At 37.9% G+C, this 18,212-nt stretch overlaps 2 protein-coding genes across 2 annotated transcripts; one reads left to right on the top strand and one right to left on the bottom strand.

Moving 5' to 3' along the window:
• Nucleotides 1–1,160: 1,160 nt before the first annotated feature.
• On the bottom strand, nucleotides 1,161–3,472 carry LOC124399134 (trypsin-3). Its single transcript, XM_046869861.1, has 5 exons — nucleotides 3,342–3,472; nucleotides 2,994–3,144; nucleotides 2,376–2,517; nucleotides 1,897–2,154; nucleotides 1,161–1,604 (listed from the first exon to the last, which is right to left on the bottom strand). Exons 1-5 carry the CDS (start codon nucleotides 3,391–3,393, stop codon nucleotides 1,446–1,448), a joined length of 762 nt encoding a protein of 253 aa, XP_046725817.1. The 5' UTR covers nucleotides 3,394–3,472; the 3' UTR covers nucleotides 1,161–1,445.
• Nucleotides 3,473–5,176: 1,704 nt separating this feature from the next.
• Nucleotides 5,177–15,345, top strand: zmp:0000001088 (trypsin). Its single transcript, XM_046869859.1, has 6 exons — nucleotides 5,177–5,226; nucleotides 6,437–6,688; nucleotides 10,094–10,253; nucleotides 11,500–11,641; nucleotides 13,532–13,795; nucleotides 14,803–15,345. Exons 2-6 carry the CDS (start codon nucleotides 6,631–6,633, stop codon nucleotides 14,971–14,973), a joined length of 795 nt encoding a protein of 264 aa, XP_046725815.1. The 5' UTR covers nucleotides 5,177–5,226; nucleotides 6,437–6,630; the 3' UTR covers nucleotides 14,974–15,345.
• The last annotated feature ends 2,867 nt before the right edge of the window (nucleotides 15,346–18,212 follow it).

Below are 18,212 nucleotides of genomic sequence, written 5' to 3'. Positions count from 1 at the left end.
TTCTATAATTCCTTTCAAAAGATTTAGGCTGATGGTACCCTAAGTTTGCAACCTAGTAAACAAGTGTTGATTTATTTATTGAGTGAGTCTTCAAAGCACTTTTGTCTGCTAAATGTCATAAATGTAAATGTAAATAGTTGTACAGAAGCAGTAGTAATATAGTAGTATAGTATAGTAGTAGTAAAAAAGTAGTTTTGGCATCAATGAACTATTGTTATAATTGAACTATATCTAACCTGCCTTTACCAGTATTCTTTTGAAATGATCCAAAATCTCACAAGCATTAAGAGACAGCGTTGCATTTTCTGCTGCTTGCTCAGCTTTTTCCACACACTGAACCCAGCACTTGGATGACCTTGATTTGCCCGATGTGTGTTTAATCATTAACGATCATAACAGAAAATAAGTATTGAAAGCTTCAGTTCAGAAAGCACCATGCTAATGATTAGAAGTCAGAATGAATAGCCGTCTTTTGCATTGATTAACATGTGCATCCTTTATCAACAGACCTACAGCAAAGCCTCAAAGCTATGTTTATGTTATATTAAATCAATTCTTCTTAGTTTGGCAATGTTTCATTGATCTCATTGAGTCAATCTAAAAAAAAAAAAAAAAAAGCTCTATTATGGCGACCCAAGCCTCGCTATATGGAGAGTAGGCAGATCTTCCATGTGATTTTAAGGACAATTTATTATAATGAACAAATAAATGACTAAACAAATGTATGTGTGCGGTTTGAAGTTTACATGAGGTAAACGTGCATTAAAATCACCACCATTATATCATATTTTTCTTTAATACCTCTAAAAAAACACCCACTGTTTCTTTATGGTCTATTGTCTAAGATTCATCTTCTCATCAGGCCCCTAAATCTATTCCAGGGGGAGGAAACCAACCCAGCCTGGGGTGTCACACAAGCCAGCACACTCTGTGCCAGTCCCAAGCTCAGATTAGACTGGTGGGTTGTGTCAGGAAGGGCATCCAGAAATTCTGAGCCAAATCAAATATGCAAAACAATGATCCCTCTGTGGAGACCCTCTAGTGAGAGCAGATGAAAGAAAATAACACCACCACTGAAAAACACCTTTATTTATGCTACAGTCGTCTGATACATAAACAATAATCAGTTACAAATATTCCTCTTTATAGCCAAAAAAAAAAAGTAATTGCCTAGATCACAAATTTAATATGACATGCATATGAGATATGAGAGAGAGCGGTGAAATTAAACCGTGCTTAAACATTATATCATTAATCTAGACACTGCTGTGTCTGCAGAACTCACTAGGATTTAATTACTTAATGAATTATGCATATGGATACACACCCAAAACCGATATTACCCCCAGTTACAGATCCCCAGCTACATTTTTTTTTCAATCCATATTGGATTCCTTATAACTGGGACTTGGGCTTTAGTCTAAAGCTAAACCCTTTCTTGATTTTTAGGACTGACTGTCACTTGTGATGATCCCAGTGATCCATCTGTTGTAATTCCTTACTTTGGTGTAGACACCTGGGTAGTAAGGATTGGCACAACCTATCCCCCAGGACACGATACCTTCCAGTAGGCCATTGCACATAAGGGGTCCTCCTGAATCCCCCTGTGGAAAAATATGATTATTCACATGTTTATATGGAAACACATTTGATTATGGAAACAACTATGAATTTGGATCAGATTAAATAAGTTATAATAAATTCAGCTGTGATTAGGATCTTCTACACTACTTGGGGCTGTACTGTACTTTAGCTATGAAAATGTGTCATTTTGTGTCATGGGCCTGACAAAGTGATTTAAAGATTGTTAAAATGGTTTATTTTAGTTATAAAAAACAATGTTGTTATTGTGAGTTCTATAAAATGGTAAGCTATGGAGAATAGGTTCTGCCTTACCTGGCAAGAGTCTTTGCCTCCAAATCGAGATCCAGCACATATCATGTTCTCATTGACCATCGAGTTGTAGAAGTTATAGCAGTTGGGGATGTAATTCACATCCACAGAGCGGAGCACAGAGGACAGGTAGAAGCTGTAGATACGTGTGACGCCCCAGCCGCTCACTGTGCACGTGGTTCCACTATCTAGTGGAGGCATGCTATTATCCGGGAGAGGAGCTGGCTGGACGTATGCATTTAGAACAGCCGGTTGGCTCAGCTAAGAAAAAAAGACACAAGCACACTTTCTATTTCGGTCCAAGCAAAAGACACAGAACCCTAGAGAATAGAGGGATGTGGGAATATAAAGAGACACAATGTCTAGCTCGATGCTAACCCAAGTGCTTAGCTCTTGTTATGTACCAAGATATGTTGACCAGTTAACATTGGATTTGCAATAAGTTAATCAGATTTTTAATCTTTCTGAACTACACTGCTCACCTTCAGGAGCATGATGTCCCCGTTGTATGTTTTCGGGTTGTAGGTGGGGTTGGCTATGATCTTGGACACGCTGAACACCTGCTCAGATCCATCCTCAGCCGCCAGATTATGTGCACTCAGAACCACCTGTATGATATTGCTCCTATCCAAAAGATTACATACCAACTACTATGTATAAAAACAACCTGCGGTCTTCAAACAGGGTGGGATTGTTCAAGAGTGTCTGCATGAGTGGGTAGGACTGGTCAAAAGCGTCTGTATATGTGGATGGGTTTGATTGAGAGTGTCTGCATTAGTGGGTGGGATTGGTGAAGAGTGTTTGCCTGAATGAGTGGGGTTGGACAAAAAAGTCTGTATGAGTGAGTGGTTTTGGTCATGGTGTCTTCATTAATGGTGGGATTGGTCAAAATAGTCATGTGTAAGTTGCATGCATGTGTAAGTTGGATGGGTCAAGAGGGTCTGCATGAGAGGTTGAGATTATTTGAGAGTGTCTGCATAAATTGGTGGGATTGTTTAAATGTCTGCTTGAAAAAGTGGGATTGTCAATGATATTGCTCTACATGGCTATGTGCTAGAATGTTAATATAACAGTAAGGTAAACATGGCTGCAGTACTTACGGCCTCCAGCAGTGGGCAGCAGACACCACCCATTGCTGGTGGATCAGTATGCCTCCACAATAGTGATTTCTCTCATACTGAAGAGATGCTTGGTACTTGATAGAATGAGGCACGACTTCTTGGCCACCAATGATTCTTTGGGTCAGTGAGTCTAATAAGAGTTAAAATTACAAAGCAAATTTATGTGACACCAACTGCTGATTATCATCTATTATCATTTATGAAGAGCATGTCGATAAACGAAAGATCTTAAAGTCAAAATATTTTAAGCTATGAACATAGTTTGACATAGTTTCCTCAAAATCAGATATACAATTTATATAAGATGTTTAGATTTCAAACACCTACCTCGGCTCATCATAGTTAGGACAAGGATTACAACCCCCCAGACGAGAGCCATATTGCGAGCACCTGCTGCTGAACACACCAGTTAATAATAATAAAATCGAAATGGCGTGCGAGCAGAAAAGCGTGCCATTGCAAGAATTATGAAGACAGCCATGCAGATGTGGCACCAGTGTCCATTTGTATTGTGCATATCTCCGTGTCAGTCTGATTTATCACTCTACGCATTTGCAAATGAAGGCTTTTGTCGGTCAAGTGTAGTTTCATTATAGTAAGTGATGCAAAATTACGAGTATGTGATCCATCATGTTGCACAAAAAGATATCAAATGTGATTTTTTTAAAAATATAGAAATATGTGACAAAAAAAGCTTAAAGACTCACCTCACACTGTCGGCATTCATGCGCTTGGGATATGTGGAGCTAGGTCTGCCAGAGCTTCCCATAATGCTTTTATAATAGAGCTATGTCTTTTGTGCATGGCTTTTGTTAGCATGTTGTGTTGTCCCTGTATGAACTACAGGGACTGACCTGGTATATGACAAAGCACAGGGGTCCCTTGGTGTCCATTTACCAAGTCGGTGCTTTCTTCACTCTCACGCTGCTGACTGTGGGCGAAACCTCTCCACAGGAGAGATAACAGCTAAAGCAGGGTGTGAAGCAATTGTCACGAAACAGTATTGGGTGCTGTGGGTTTTTGGTTACAGAGGTAAAACAATTCTCAGTGGCGCAGAGAACAAATGTGTTCGTGGGAGTAGTTTTTTGTACATTAACAATCACAAACACTGACATCTGATTTCTGTCTCCGGATCGATCCTGAGATCAGGTTACTGTGTGCATGCAGTTCTGTGTGTTTTCCTCATGTCTGCTTGGGTTGTTGTCCAGGTCTAAAAATTAGCCTCATTTGTGATTTCATGGTGACAGAAAATCTTATCTCACTACCTTTTAGGTGCAACTTGAGTACCCTTATAACTTGAGTACCCTTATAACTTGAGTACCCTTTGCTAATGTGTGCTTGACTAAAATGCTCTCCTTTGCCATAGTTCTAGTTTTCAAATGTACTCATAATGCATGATGACCCAGAAACTGCAATTTGTATGATATTATTATTATTAGCATAGCAAATTAGCCTTCTTGGCTTGTGAGATTGTATTATTTGTAGCTTGATTGTTGCTCCAACTCAAACGTCTTGCCATTGTTTTTTTTGGTTCAGTGGTGTCTTTAAAAGAATGCATTAAAAAAAAGAAGATCAAAATAATTGACTTTGTAATGAATAATATAGCACTACTTCAAAATGCTTCAAATGTACATAAAAAAAACTATATGGTTGAAATATTAATATGTAAATTTTTGGGGTGAGTAAACAAAATTTGCATTTGTTTCTGTCCTATGTGTTACTCTACTGTGTGCACCTGTTCAGTGTTTTTAGTACTTGATTTTTTTAATGTTTTAATTTCTTCCTTGTTTATTCAAGGTTTCATCATTATATCTTATTTCAGTCTGATCAATTCTTAATTTAATCTGAATTCTATATATGGTTCTACCCTCTTCACTCCTTTACCCCATCTTGGATCTATGGATTAACCGATTTGTTGCTGTCTACCTATGACTATGAATAAAGCATAAATCATATGAGTCCTGCCTCAGCTTGCAACACATTACATGTCCTGGTTAATTTTTCACCAAGCCCACAGCTTCTACATTCTACAGTTTGAGTTACATTTTGATAGATCAGTTCATTTTCTAAAAACTAGTATCCTTGTCTGCATTATATTCACTACTATATTATATATATTAAAACCAAGATCAGATTTCTCCAACTATGTTCATCAATATTTTATATAATACAGAAATGAAAAAAATGAAATGTTCGACTTTGATTTAATTAGGTAGGACATTTATATTTCTTAATATATATTTCACAATATTACTGTTTTATTCTGTATTTTTGAATAAATAAATGCAGGCATGATGAGCATGAGACTTTTTCAAACAATTTAATAAAATTAGTATTGTGTCCAAACTTGTAACTTTTAACTAATATTATTCTAAGATTTTTTTTTTCAACTACATTTAAGTTCCCTGTTAGAGGCTAACCTGCAATTCTGTAGATTTCCAGTTTATTAATATCAATTCCCATATTTTCCCGCTAATTCCAATGACAATTTTCCAGTTTTGAAAATTCGTAAATTTTGCAACTCTAATAATAACCACAATATTATCATGGTTCGTGACGCCATTATAACAAACAAAACATCCCCAAAGCAGGGCTTGTGTGTAGTGTGTAGCAATTGCACAAAATCAAAAGAAACTTGCATCACATTGCAACGTTCCGGCAAATATTTAATATTACCTCGAGCTAAAATGCAGAAAGTAGGTCGATAAAGATGTGTTATGTGGAACATGGGCCTTTAATCTGTGTATGCTAAGTAGCAGCTCAGGAGCAGAGTGGCGGGTCAGCTGTAAAAATTGCCTGCAGTCAGCACTCAGGGGAATGAAGCATGGAATAGCGAAGGCAGTGAGAGAAAGAGATATTGTAGATGTAATGACCAATGAAGGCTGCTGTGTCAGGCTCCAAAGGTGGATATTAGCTACACCCGGTTTTGAGGAAGGTGTTAAGGGAAGATGCAAGAGATCCCCTCAGATAAACACCGACAGAAATGAACTACAGGTTTACGAACTTTTATAAAATCTATTGTGGGTTTTTCCATCATGTGGTCTGATTTGCAAATTTGCAAACAATAAAAACCTTCTTTGTTCATTTCTTTCTTTCGAATTCATATGGAATTTGCATGGAAGTTGAGTAAGATCGAAGAGTTGCACATTCAAGGCGATTCAGAAGGTGTAGCTAATGACATCGCAAGACGTCCAGTGATCACCAACCTCTGCTAATCAACATGCTGTCCATCAGCATTTATTCCCTTCATACTTCCGTACGGTCCAAATAATTCCCTCTGAATCACAGTGGCTTTTAAATTTTCAATGCGATGCAACTTAGGATCCGTGTCAGCCAGATTGGAATAGAAACCCTGAATCAAAAGGTCACAGGTGGATGCTATGTTTCAATTATATATTGTTTTCATGCCTTCTGTCTTCAAGGTGTCCATGGGAACAGAAATCGGAACTGGGAAACCTGAGAGCAGTGAAATGAGCCGTCCTTCACAGAGCAATCAGAGTATGGAGGGAAAAGGTTTCCCGTCAGTTCAGCCTGACTCCTGTGGCTCCTCTCTCTCTCCCTATTTTTCTATCTCAGTCTCCCTCTCTTTCTCTTTCTCTCTCTCTCCTTTTACAACATGGATCACCTGCTCACCTTTTTGCTCTGCATCCTGCTGGAAGTTCTCGCTGTTACCTGTAAGTAAAGCTGTCGACAGTTCTTGAGGAAACTTTTGATCTGTAACTAAAGTGTGCATGGCGTGATTGGAAATTTTTCCCTTTTTTTTATTTAAAGAGGAAATGCTATTATTTTCCCCTCCTAAAGCAAGGTCCAAACATTAAACAATGTTTATTTTGACAGAATCGTTCCCTGAGAAATTTTTCAAAATCAATAAATGTATGTGTAATGGTTTTCTTGTGTGCTTTAATATTTATTGATTTTTATACCCAATTATAAAAGAAACAAATTATTTATGGCAAAAAAAAATTCAAACCCAGCTTCATCCAGCATCAACGAGAATGTCTTCAAATATACTAATGGAAATATGGGAACATGTTGTTTGTATTGTGTCTATTTTCTTTACTCAACGCAACTTTTGAGGTGTAATACTGTATAATTTATGGAGATGTAATCAGCTGGTGTGCATTATAGAGACATGAATTTTGCAGAAATGCAGATCCAGAGATAATGCGTTCACAGCCAGATGCCTTATGATGTGTATGAGTGATTTCTTTATGAGCTGCTAATCTAATCTCATCCCTGTATCGATGCCAAAGCCCAGCTAAGAATGAAGAAGTGTTGCCAAATTCTGAGCACATTTGGGGATATTTATGCTCTGTTCTAGCTGTCTGGCTTTAAAGCTCCCTGGCTTATTCAGGTTGCACACTGAGACTTGCTTGGGTCTGAGATGTATTATTGTAAAGAACCGGCTCTATATGTGGTACCATTATTTATGAACTGAAACTGGAGCTGGGGTTTCAGCTGATGGTGGGGATAAGGGTGAAGATAAGAAGGTTTTCAAAAAAAAAAAAAGTTTCATAAGCGAAACAAAACACACAAAATGACCTCTGCTCTTTCTACTGATCATCACTGATTTGTCAGCTGACCGGCTGGGATTTATGTAGGTGTAATAACACCTGATGGGTTGGTGTGAAGATTATTTCCTGCTAATAAACCTGAAGTAAATTATTTCTCTTACCCAAAAATTGTATCAATTTTATGTCAATTTAATTATAGAATGTCCCAAGACATGTCATTCGCTGGTCATGTTAATAAGACAAGTTTAATCAACCAATCAGTTGCTGAATCAATTGCAGTTTCTCATGATAGTAAAAAACTCCATCCTGAAGACTATCCTGTGATGGAAAAAATAAAAAAAAATATGTCAGTACATAAGAAAAGTTAAATGTAAATCTCCTAACAAAAACTTTTACCATCTGAATGAGCTGTTACTATGGAAACAATATATTAGAATGAGTGTCTTACTATATACCTAGTTCAAATTGCAGATAGAACTATTGGCTCATCTGATAAAAGAATTGAGAACAGAAGAAAAAAACAAATAACAATAAAGATGAAGGCACAACAATTTGATTCACCGTTCGGGTTGTTGTATTGTCTGGATAATAATAGATTCAAACACAGACACAATCATCTTTTTTTCCGAATAGGCAGTTTACAATCTTCCAGAAATGGTCAGAAGCAAAAAAGGTGATAAGATTCCCTGAGGTTTCACTCTCATTAGATGCTCTGTTGCAAATTGAGTTTCAACCCTGTGTGTGTGTGTGTGTGTGTGTGTGTGTGTGTGTGTGTGTGTGTGTGTGTGTGTGTGTGTGTGTGTGTGTGCAGGCACGCATATATATATGTATGTGCAATCCAATCACTGCCACAAGGTCAATACGTTCAAAGGCTAGCCAGGTAAAGATATATGGAGCTCCTCATGGTTGTGTTCTGAGCCCCCTACTGTATTTGCTGTACACATATGACTTTGTCACTTTTAACTCCACCAACATCATTCGCCGCGGCCTGATCTCCAACAAGGACGAGACTGCCTACCTACTGGAGATTTAAACAACAATCTTCTCCTGCACGCCAGCAAGACCAAGGAGTTAATAGTGGACTTCAGCAAGATCAACGGGACCCCAGTAGAGAGAGTGGAGTAGAGTACCTAGGTGTTCACATCACGCAGGACCTGTCTTGGTCCTATCACATCAACACCCTGGTGAAGAAGGCTTGGCAGCGTCTCTTCCATCTGAGGCGCATAAGGGACTTTAAACTACCCTCTCAGGTGCTAAGGACTTTCTACACCTGCACCATTGCGAGTGTCCTGAGGGGTAGCATCAATTCCTAGTTCAGGGAACAGCACCATGCAGGACAGGTGAGCCCTCCAGAGGATGGTGCGGTCAGCTGAACGTTCCACCCGCACCGAGTTCCCTGACCTGCAGGACATCTACAGCACGTGGTGCTGTACCAGGGCCAGGAAGATTGTGAAGGACCTCAACCATCCCAACAATGGACCCTTTTCTCTATTGAGTTCAGGGAAGCACTTCCGATGATTGAAGGCGAACACAGAGAGAATGAGGAAGAGCTTCTTCCCGCAGGCTATTCGGAGTCTAAACCAGGAAACACCAACCACCTAGTACCTGGACGTCTCTCTCTGTCTCATGTTTCCTTTGTGGCACAAATCTTTTGCATAATTGCACACAGTCACTTTAATACCACTGGACTGGCACAAAACAGTGGCACTTTAATACCAGCACATGGACACTTTAGTGACAATCACACTGGAACACACACACACACACACACACACACACACACACACACACACACACACACACACACACACACATGTTGGACAGTTATAAAAAGCTGTTCTCTACATGTCATACTCTTTATGAATGTGTACGTGACAAATAAAATTTGAATTTGAAATTATGGTCTGCATACTGTTATTAATCATGTTTGTAAAGATCACAGAACCATCGACTGCAAGTATTGTCCGGTTGGAAGTGTAGTAGGGTTGAGTTACGATGTGACCAAATTAGCACTCAGAACCTGAAACTGTGGGTCGAGTTACATGTCTCGTCCCTTTTATGCTCGCTTAGGCGGCGATGTAGATAGCCATAGATGAGTTAACACTATGGAGGGGTAATGTGATGATAAATGACTGTACACTTTTTTCCCCCTGAGGCTTTCAAAAAGTTAATACTAACAAGTCCTGTGTTTCTTACCAAAGGCATTTCCATCAGAACAATTCTGCCAATAAATATCATGACGCTATTTTTTCTTTGTACAAATTATAGATACTAATAAATATCATATTATTAAATCACATTATATTAGTCAACTAAACTGGAGTGTCCATATAGTATATAATATATGAACAAAAGTATTGGGACACCTGACTGATTCCAACCACATGTTCCAACATTTTGACACATACTGTTATACTGTTATAAACTGTTATGCATAAATGTCAGAGATATAAGTCAGATTTATTTAAATTACATGTTTAATGTCTATTTTATTTGGTGCTACATGATTTTTGGAACAGTAGAATATAATGCACTGTGATGTTGAATCCACACTGTTTTTCTCAGGTCAGACAATGATGCAGGGCCGGATAATAGGCGGATACGCCCCTGCACCTTACTCCATCAAGTACATGGTGTCCATCCAGACCATCGTGGGACAGCACTTCTGCGGTGGCACTTTGATTAACAAGTACTGGGTGCTGACAGCAGCACACTGCAACGTAGGGTAAGTTTCTTTGAAAAAATCTAACGAACAAAGAAAAAACACAAATCATCTCCTTCTGTAAAAATGTTTCTCAAAAGCAAAAAAGCTTACAGTGTAGTTTCACTTGAATATACACCCTAGAGAAACTGGGAAACTTACATGAAACCTGAAAGGATGGGACATTACAGACCAAACCAAGAAAACAGGGACCAGAGGACCTAGAGTTATAAGGAGATTATTTAAGGCCACTTGTTTTGCAAGTTGTGATTGGAAATAAAGTGCACTAAATGCATTAAAGATAAATATAAGAGAAATTGTACATTCAGTTTCCTGTGCTATATTCAGCTTCCAAAATTTTAACTGACAAATTAAAAAAAATTTATTATAAAAATGTTCTAGGGAAAAATGTAACATTTCAAGGTAGCAATAAACAACTAAAACTGATTAAGTTTTAAAATAAAATAAAAAATGATTAATCAACAAATAGTAATAATGAATCAGCACACTATAATGATTATATTAAAAGGTAGGGCTTGTTGATTATTCCCTCTGGATATACACTATATGGATACAAGTCACCTGACTAATCCAGCCATACGTGGTTCTTTCAACTGTTACCACAATGTTCAAGGCACATAATTGTATAGGATGTCTTTGGATGTGTTTGTATTCAATTTATGCTTCGGAAAGGTTTGGAGTTCCAAGTCAAGTCCAATAAAATGTTCCAGTGCTCCGATCTCAACCCTACTGAACATCTAAGTGCCCCCAAGCCTGCTCACTTTACTACATCAGTACTTTACTAACTCCTTTGTGGCGACAAATATTCACAAGCGCACTCCAAAATCTAGTACATCATCTTCCCAGAGGAATGGAGGGTTTTATAACAGCAAACAGGAAACCAATGTGGAATGGAATGATCAAAAACAAATTAATCTTATGATCAGGTGTCCACAAACCTTTGTCCATATGGTTGTACATATTGTGTAATAAAAATTGTAATAAAAAATAAAATATGTATTCGATCTCAGGAGGAAAAGTGGAGCAAAGAAAAGGTGCTGTAGTTTTATGCCTTAACCTTTGCTTGCTTGATTTATTACGCAATATTCGGGTTTATATTCATAACACTGCAGAAAATACGATCTAATCAGACAATGGTTAAACCTTCTGTATGTAGTTGAAGGAAATGCTAATTAAATTCCATATTTCAGTTTTGTTTATAGTATTTTTTCACTGTGGAGGAAAGATCGGTTTTATGTGTTGTATCTAGTGCTGGGAACATGAGGATTGTCACCGGAGATTATTCCGTAAGTGTGTACGAAGGGACAGAACAGTACCGGTCGCCACAGCTTCTAGTACCTCACCCGCAGTACAACAAAAGCACTAACAATGCAGACATCATGCTCATAAAGGTAAGAGTCTGAACAATGTTCTCTTCAATTACCATCTGGAAATACAAATTGATTACCTGCGACTGCTGGAAACACATTGGGCCAATTCATGATTGATAGATTTGCAGGCTTTGGGTTCATGATTCATTTTCTATGTAGTTCTGACTGTTAATAAAATCACAGAAATCCTTATTTAAACATATGATTGTTCGAGTAACAGCTACGGTTTTAGAGCTCCGAAAATGAAGTGTTCAGAGTAAATGCCTATATGAATGTTATCATTTAATAAGTGAAACCTGAAACTGCTCTGTTCCCTGAATTGAAAAAAAACAACAACATTGAGACATGGGAAAGTGTCATTACCTTTCACTGAGCCTTCTCTTTCCTGTAAACTTTACAGAAAATCAAGGAACAACCTTAAAAACATGCTACAAAAAAACAGCATAAAACACCCCAAATAAATACTGTGTACTTGGCAAAAAAGCAGCACAGGATAATATCTGTGATAAAAGACAGTTTAACGTTACTGTCCCGGCAGTATAATATTTTTATAGACTCCCTATAAACTTCTGGTATTTTTGCAGACATAACAGATACTCATATTGTAAGCAGAGTGTTTAAACGCTTTAATTCTGATGTAATTATATATTTGGGATGACAGGTTGGTTCTCTACGAATTAAAATGCACTAGAACCATTTGTGAAAAAAACAATGAATGAAAACCAGTGTCATTTTATTGATTTTCGACTGTAATTTAGTTTTCAGTTTCATGGAAATTGCCTATAACGGCAAATCCTGCTGTAGAAAAGGGAGTTTTTTCTTTTTGCCACAATCGCCCTAGGCTTGCTCATTGTATACATACAATTAATATAATTAAATGTAAATATTAGTGAAACATTAGAGCTTCTAATTAAAAGTACAAAAAATCTAACTAAATATCTGACGTTTTTTATATATATAAAGTATTGTGAAAGTATTTAAAAATGTACATTAACACACTTGATTGATGCTTTCATTCAAAGTGACTTGGTTGTAAGCACAACCTTCTGACCAACAGCCAAAAGCCATTCATCCACAACTGCAAAGACTACTGTACATTTTAGTGGTTAAGGCTCTGGGTTAGTGATCAGAAAGTCAGGGGTTCAAGCCCCAGGATCACCAAGCTGCCACTCTTGGGTACTTGGGCAAGGCCTTAAACCCTCCCACCATGAGGGGCGTTATATCATGGCTGACCCTGTGCTCTGCCCCCAGCTTCCTAACATCTTTGCGATCATTGTGCTGTAATCTAAATGTGATAAAAATAAAGTGCTTCTTTCTTTCCTTTCTTTTTTCTAAAGAAACTCTTAGCTGGCTTTTTCCTAGCTTTTATTTATCTTTACCACTGTATAGACCTGTAAAAAAAAAGAGAAAGAGATCCTTTGACAGATTCCGGGAGATCCACTGTCTGACTTCCTGGTTCACAAAGACTTGATGTCCTCTGCAGTAGAGTGAAGGGTGGTGATGCATTGCTGTTCTTTTGTGCCGTGGCCTGAATTCAAGGCAGTCTAGATTCAATTACTAGAAGCATCAACATAAGTCTGTCAAGAGTGCCTTTATGTGCTGTTCAAAGACTTTGCCCTGGCTTTCAAACAACAGAAAAAAGTTTTAGTTGTTGATGCTGGCGAAAGCTCCATCACTTCATCAGATTTTCAGTGTTCTTAGTTTGAAAATTATATTAATTAATATTTTAATAACAGTAAATTAAAAGTGACCCCAGAGATAAAGACTGCTCCATCAGGGGTAACTCAAAACAATGCTGTTTCACCTAATGGTATCTGACATTTAAAAATCCAGATATGATATTTTAGGAACGATGTCACAAGCAGAGGGCCCTCTCGTTTCATAAATATTGCTTCTTTCTTTCCTATCCAGATGCAGACTCCGGTGATTGTTAATGACTATGTGAGCACTGCACCGCTGCCCCGTCAAGGGGAGAACATGGCAGAGGGGCGTGTGTGTCGTGTATCAGGCTGGGGATTCACTAGCCCCACTGGGGGTATCCCTACATCTCTTCACACTGCCACTGTGCCCATTGTCTCCAGTGCCAACTGCAACAACACCGACTCCTACAATGGAAACATCACAGAAAACATGATCTGTGCTGGCTACGCTGAGGGAGGAACAGATGCTTGTAGTGTAAGCTACATATTTGCAACATCATTACTAAGTAATTGTCACAATATGGATTTTTAATGAGGGCCAAATTGTGGAAACTATGAAACTTTGTTTATTAGTGTGTAAAGCAACTACAGATTTCACATCCTGACTTATACCTCATAACTGTGTTTAGCATTGATTTTATATTCCCCCCCCCCCAACCCAAATAGTATATAATGACTTATTTGAAAGGGCTTTGATATGTAATTTTCATACCAACCATATTAGGTTTTGTGGCAATTCTAAAAATCGTTTCACTTTTTAAAAAAACTTTTGTTTTTGCTTTATTCTCAATGTTATTGTGGACAGGTGTAAATAGTTTGCCCAGCAGGGGGCCTCACATACCCCCTTCCCTTTCCTATCACCCTGCTCACCAGCAGCTAAACACAGATCCATAATACTCTACATACAGAAACCCAACAGTTTCCTGACGAACACATTTGCAGCAATAAAATACATGTAGTCCAAGAGTTACAATGTTCCGACTTGTGATTTTTCAATCTAATGATGACGATAGCAATTGAAAAAAAAAAAATATATATATAGTAATTTTCTTGCAGCATTTAAATTTTACTATACATTGGGACGCTGCCAGGATGTACGCATCTCCCGCCTTTTGAGATGCCTTACTTTCACCAGAGTTTAGTTCAAGCGTGTATTTTTTTCTGTGTTTCAATTATAATTTGTTAATTTATTAACTATTTACAATAAACTACCCCATACTGATCACCATTATTTAAGAGTCATGGTTATGCTTGGCCATGTCTCGACTCACAAATTGTTCAAGTTACAATGTTGTCATCGGAACGCATCTTCAAAGTCTGGGACTTTGATTCTTCAAGTGGACTAGAAAACCAGTGTACATAATCTTAATGAACAAAAATAGATTTTCCATTAATATAGAAAATGTATATGTAATATCAGTTTTTAGGAATACTGACCCTTGCACTGATGATGCAGTTTTTTTAACACTTTCCTCTTCGCAGGGTGACTCTGGTGGGCCACTGGTGTGCGAAGGGCGTGTCTACGGGATTGTGTCTTGGGGTAACGGTTGCGCAGATCCAAGGTATCCTGGAGTTTACACCGCCGTGTCAAATTTTCGCAAGTGGATTGACGACACTATATTCGGTTTTTATGGGAACTGTGGCAAGAAGTAGAGCGTGCTACCTCGATCCATGTTCAACCATTAACTTGAAACCACAAAGAGATCAACATGCCAAAATTCCATGTTGTTAGAGTATATTTTCATGTTGCGTTATGTTAATATTATTCAACTGTAAATTATGGTGATTTATTCACCACCAGTGTCAGGACAGTCAGAGGTAAAATCTCTTTTTAGTATTTTGTTCCTTAATTAATAAAATAGCTTATATTGGTATAGACTTTCTTTTCTGTTTTTAGGAGGGTTTGAGTCGAGTGAACCTTTGCGTATGTTCTTTAGTAGTTGCCATATTGTATAGCATAGTCATTTGCATTAGCAGATCCAACAAAACAATGTGTTCCTACCAAAGAATTACCATTGGTTATGAATAAAGTAATTTTTCCCCCTTAAAAATTTAGCTGTACATCTCCAGTGCACATCTGCCACATCTGCTTTAAATCTACCAGGTCTTTAGCTAAAGACAAAACGAAACATCGACACACATCTGCACACATCAGCTTTAAATATATTGAGTCTTTAGCTATAGACACAATGAAACAGACACACACATGCATATATACACATCTGCAAACACCTGGTTCAAAACTGTCATGTCTTTATATATAGACACAATAAAACAGACACACAAATCTACACACATCTGCATTAAATCCCTCTGGTCTTTAGCTATACACACAATGAAACAGACACACATCTACACACATCTGCACACATCTGCTTTAAATTTGTCTGGTCTTTACCTATAAACTCAATACAACAGACACACATCTGCACTCATCTGCTTTAGGTCTACCAGATCTTTGGCAATAGACATAATGAAAAATAGATACATGCATCTACACACCTCTGCACACATCTGCTTTAAACCTGTCACATCTTTAGATAAAGTCACAATGAAACAGAAACACATCTGCACACATCTGCTTTAAATCTACCAGGTCTTTAGCTATTGACAAGAATGAAACATAGGCACCTATCTACACACATCTGCACACATCTGCTTTAAATCTGATGGGTCTTTACCTATAGACCCAATACCACATTGACACACATCTGACCACATCTGCTTAAATATATTGGGTCTTAGCTATAGACGCAATGGAACCCACACATCTGCACACATCTGCTTGCTGAGCTTTTATAGGCATAATTTACAATCATCAATCAGGTAAGAGGTATTTGTTTTAGGTGTATTCTAGTTTTTTCCTTTAAAAAATTATATGAGCACTGAATTAATAATATTTTTTAATCTGCAGAATTTCCATATGACAACAAACAAAATATAATTTTAATATAATAATAATATATCACCATCATTAAGAGTGCTAAAATTGCTAGCAAGAAACACCTGGCAGGGCATAGAAAAAAAAAAAAGAACAGCAAATCCCAAGAGCTTGTCATTGTACGAGATGGAAACAGTGAGTCCAGAAATTAGTAGCATTTTTCAGCAATTTCTTCCCCCCACAGAGCTGTGAGTAACTCTACAGACTCTACTCTACGAGAACTCATCATCCTGTCACGATAAGTAAAGGGTCCAGATTTGGGCTTCTAGCTACACAGCACTGTGTGTGGAACATTAGCTTCCTGTCATGTTCAAACACCAGTCCAGAGGAAAAAAAGTAATCACTCACTGTTAGAACTGTGCTTCTGGTGTCTACCTCACTGGTGAAAACAAACCTGCTGATCTCTGAACCGAGCAGTGTTTTTTGCTTGAGTTAGCAAGGTTAGCAAGTGATTAAAAGTGCATGTTATTTAAATCTGTTAAAGCGTTAAAACAAAATCTTCACACATTCTGATGTTTATTATTTTAAAAACATCCATTGGACATTGTACTGCATCACCATTATTAAGAACTTCCCTATAATAGCATTATTGTATGCCATTATTGCCAGACAATCCTTAACGACCTCTGGTTACTTCCCATATTTCCAATATTTCCAACGTTTCAACGTTTTCCAACAACAGACTCGGTCACAATCACATTCGTCTGATTATTAATCCCACACCCCTGAAAGCAATATTTAAGACTTTTCAGTTTCATCCTCTTGTGGCAAAGTAATCTGTCAGAGAAGGTGTCTGGGAGGTTGGTTACATTCCTACTTTCTCTTTTGGATTAAAGTAGCGTTGTTTTTTTTTTTTTTTGCATTTGCATTTGCATTTGCAGCATATGACAGACACCCTTATGTACAGAATCTAATTCATACAACTAAGCAGCTATGGGGTTAAGGGCCTTACTCAGGGGCAATTAAGTGGCAGCTTGGTGTAGCTTGGATTTAAACTCATGAACTTCAGATCCAAAATCCAAATGCTTTGCATTGGTAAATTTGATTAGTATCTCAGTGATTGTGAGTGTTGCAGGTGTTGTAGTCTGTGGTGGCCATGATTTTATGCTGGGTATTGGAGTTGTATTTTGCTTAATACTAGCATATTAGATGTACAGGCAAATTAATCCAATGCGGTAAACCATATTGTCAAGGGTTCATGCAAAGGTCATCAACATAAAAAAAAAAAAATCAAATACCAGGAGCAATAAGGTGTAAAAAAAGAGGAAGCAACCAGGCAAGATGTGTTTGCTCTCAGGTGTGTGTGATTAGTAATCAGGGGAATGAGAGTGTACCCATGCCAGTTGTTGGGAAATGGATCTTCATCTTGGCCTCATTTTCGCTGGTTGAGCTCATTCAAGATCTTCCTGATCTCCTGTTGTCTTCGTGATGTTTTTCTGTTCTTGAAATGCGCACGCCACTCGAAACACCTCGAACGACTCATTGCAGCATCTCCGTATGCATCCTAGATTCAGATAAAAGGCCATTTTTAGCTGAGCGCTACATGACATAAGGCTTGTCTCTGATCTCTTGAGAACTCTTGAACATGGACAATTCTTATTTTTCTTTTTAGGACTGAATGATTTTACCATGATGTATCCATGTACCCTATCTAATGCTTTATAGGCCAAATTGCTCATTTGCTTTAGAGAGATACTATAATGGACAAAATATTGGGACTTATATCTGACTTTTCCATATATCATATGTGACACTATTAGCTCAAAGTTGAAGGACCACAGTTGTATAGGATGTCTTTGGATGCATCCTATACATTAGCATTACATTTTTTCCTTTACTTGGTAAAACTTTGTTTTACTGTCTTCTTCTTCTTTCGGGTTCTCTTATTAGGGGGTCACCACAGCGGATCATCCGTCTCCATACCCCCCTGTCCTCTACATCTGCCTCTTTC

Source organism: Silurus meridionalis, chromosome 16 (genome assembly GCF_014805685.1).
Source record: "Silurus meridionalis isolate SWU-2019-XX chromosome 16, ASM1480568v1, whole genome shotgun sequence".
Lineage (NCBI taxonomy): Eukaryota > Metazoa > Chordata > Actinopteri > Siluriformes > Siluridae > Silurus > Silurus meridionalis.
This window is presented reverse-complemented; position numbering and strand designations above follow the sequence as displayed.

What these genes read in the sequence shown, in the direction of transcription:
- LOC124399134 (XM_046869861.1), bottom strand. Translation starts at nt 3,393, where the DNA reads ATGGCTCTCGTCTGGGGGGTTGTAATCCTTGTCCTAACTATGATGAGC. An exon ending in CCTAACTATGATGAGCCGAG is followed by an intron (nt 3,145 to 3,341) that starts GTAGGTGTTTGA and finishes AACTCTTATTAG; the next exon opens with ACTCACTGACCCAAAGAATC. An exon ending in GGGACATCATGCTCCTGAAG is followed by an intron (nt 2,155 to 2,375) that starts GTGAGCAGTGTA and finishes TTTTTTTCTTAG; the next exon opens with CTGAGCCAACCGGCTGTTCT.
- zmp:0000001088 (XM_046869859.1), top strand. Translation starts at nt 6,631, where the DNA reads ATGGATCACCTGCTCACCTTTTTGCTCTGCATCCTGCTGGAAGTTCTC. An exon ending in GCAGCACACTGCAACGTAGG is followed by an intron (nt 10,254 to 11,499) that starts GTAAGTTTCTTT and finishes TGTTGTATCTAG; the next exon opens with TGCTGGGAACATGAGGATTG. An exon ending in GAGGAACAGATGCTTGTAGT is followed by an intron (nt 13,796 to 14,802) that starts GTAAGCTACATA and finishes TCCTCTTCGCAG; the next exon opens with GGTGACTCTGGTGGGCCACT.